At 40.9% G+C, this 2836-nt stretch overlaps 1 protein-coding gene across 1 annotated transcript; it reads left to right on the plus strand.

Moving 5' to 3' along the window:
- The first annotated feature begins 552 nt into the window (after positions 1 to 552).
- LOC145670148 (uncharacterized) lies at positions 553 to 2079 on the plus strand. Its single transcript, XM_081738519.1, has one exon. The coding sequence runs from the start codon at positions 553 to 555 to the stop codon at positions 2077 to 2079; it is 1527 nt and encodes a 508-aa protein (XP_081594645.1).
- Positions 2080 to 2836: the final 757 nt, after the last annotated feature.

Below are 2836 nucleotides of genomic sequence, written 5' to 3' on the forward strand. Positions count from 1 at the left end.
CCTCTCTTGACTATCTGTTAGCTCATGGTGCTCCTGTTTATAAGAAACTTCATCGTGTCGAGCCTTCCAATACACCAGGGCCGTTACCACTTCGGTGTGAAAAATGCCAAACTTATAACGCTCATTTTACAAACCAATGCCCTAATCCATCTAAATGTGGCTATTGCGGTCAACCTCACGACACAAAATCATGTAAAAATCCACAACAACCACCAAACTCTTCCACCTGTAACGAAAATCACCCAACATACAGCTACCGCTGTAAGGGAAAACCTCGCGCAGAACCGGAACGACCAGAATTAACAGTGCCAGTACAAAGCTTTGACAAAGCAACTCCACCCTCACAGTCTTTCGCACAACCTCTCTCTGTCGAAGATCTTCGTTACATCACAATTGTGTTACAAAATGTTTTTCCTTTTCAGCGTGAGCTCATACTTCGTGTTTCCATTTCATCAGCCAAATCTCTCTTTAACCTTAACTTTACTGCAACATATTCTGGACCTTTCGTTCACTTTCACATCGCACCTCTAGAAACAGCAGCCTAAAACCAATATGGCAGTACATATTATGGCTCTGACTTTACTTTTCCTCAACATCAGATCTTTCCATCAGCATAAAGTACTTCTAGAGCCTCTTCTGTTAGAACAAATCGATATCGTAGCCCTTAACGAAACAGCTTTAAAACCAGGCTCTTCCGCACGACTTTCTGGCTACCAACTTCAACGATGTGATTACCATGATATACACGCACGTGCTCAAGGAGGAGTGTTAATTGGTTTTTCTCTCAAACGTCGTTATCGCCAGTACAATCCTACTGTATTTGCGCACCTTCCTGAACATCTCTTATTCTCCATATATTATCCTTCTCTTACAGTCAATGTAGCTACTATATATATACGCCCTGGTCATCCAATACCATTTACTTTCTTCGATTATATAGCCCATAATTTTAAAAATATAATCATCATGGCTGACATAAATATTCATAGCAGAAGCGCTAGAGAAAAACGTTTTACAAACTTTGTTCCCAATACATTACAACTTCACATTCATAATCTTCCTGCTCCCACTCGACCAGCTAGCCAAACAACCCCGGATGTAGTAATTACATCCCTCCCGCTTATGAACGACTGTGAGGTGAAGGTTCTTGACACGATCGGGAGCGATCACTGTCCCATCAAAATCACCATCAAAAAGATTCGTCCAGCTCTACAAAAACTAGAACCTCATATTATCCACCGATATGATAAAGCTGATTGGCCTCAATTTCGACACACCGTCAACACCCGTGTCTCCACTTTTCAACCACCAACTTCAGAAACTGAAATGTATAATGTTGTCAACCATATCACAGACGCCGTACGTAGCGGTGCTCAACAAGCTATACATGTAGAGAAAATTTATCCGTCTAAGTCAAAATTGCCTCCACATTATCTCTCTCTAATACACAAATCACGACAACAGTTTCGAGAATATAAACGCACGGGCAACGAAGAATGTCTTCATCAACACAGAAAATGGCAACGCACTGTTACAAATTATCTCACAGCATACAAACGTCGCACTTGGATCAGTGCCTGTAATAAACTCAACGATGAAGCCTCACCAAGTCGTTATTGGAAAACCTTCCATAGACTAACGGGCAAAAGCACTAAAATATCGTATCCTCTTTTGGACAAAACTGTTCCTTTATTTACAGACCAAGATAAGGCTAATGCTTTTGCAACACAATTACAGTCAGTCTTTACGCCTGCAATATCACATAATCCTCGTCAACGCACAGACTTGTCTTCTATTCCAGCTTTACAACCATCCCTCTCACACGTCATAGATATCGACCATCCTCTTACAGCACCTATTACTACCCATGAACTTCAACGTGCACTTCATAAGAAGCGAAATACTGCACCCGACATTGATCATATTTCGTACCGGCTAATTAAAGAAGCTCCTCTCTCATTATTGTACTACTTGTTGCACTCTACAACTTTATCCTCCGTACAGGCTTTTACCCTGTGGATTGGAAAGTATCCAAAATCTGTATGTTTCTTAAGCCTCAAAAGCCTGCACACGCCGTGACGTCTTACCGACCAATACAACTGACATCAGTCTTCAGTAAGCTGTTTGAGAAAATTCTTGTCCAGCGACTCCATTTACATATCCAAGAGCATAACTTACTACCCATACACCAAGCAGGTTTTCGACCGGACTTTTCAATTAATGATCAGTTACTTCAACTCTCTACAATAATAACAAATCAATATAACAAGGCTTTTCCATCTTGCCTAGTCTTAATGGATCTTGAAAAGGCTTTCGATAAAGTATGGCATTATGGCCTTATTCAAATGTTACAAAAGCTTAACCTCCCGATCTGCTACTTACGCTTTATATATTCCTTTTTAACTAATCGTATAGGATATGTTTACATAGGATCTGCTATTTCACACCCTATATTTCCATATTGTTGCGTTCCACAGGGTTCCGCTCTCAGTCCGCTCTTATATATACTTTATGCTTCTGATATACCTAAACCAATGCAAAACGTGTTTTTATTTCAATATGCCGATGACACGGCCTTTCTAGCTCTCGGCAAGACTATGAATCAGATCAGCACGATATTGCAATCCACTCTCAACGACTTTATGCAGTGGTGCAAAACCTGGAAGCTTGCTGTCAATAGCGAGAAAACACAAGCATTGGTCTTCTTACCCCCGAAACGCCGCTCCAAGGTTCATCGCAATCCGCGAAACCTCAAAATCACACTTAATGACCGTAATCTTCAACCTACCTCAACGGCTACATATCTTGGGGTTGTATTCGACTCCAAACTAAATTG

Source organism: Thermobia domestica, chromosome 14, assembly GCF_964235325.1.
Source record: "Thermobia domestica chromosome 14, izTheDome1.hap1.1, whole genome shotgun sequence".
Taxonomy (NCBI): Eukaryota; Metazoa; Arthropoda; class Insecta; order Zygentoma; family Lepismatidae; genus Thermobia; species Thermobia domestica.

What these genes read in the sequence shown, in the direction of transcription:
- LOC145670148 (XM_081738519.1), top strand. Translation starts at nt 553, where the DNA reads ATGGCAGTACATATTATGGCTCTGACTTTACTTTTCCTCAACATCAGA.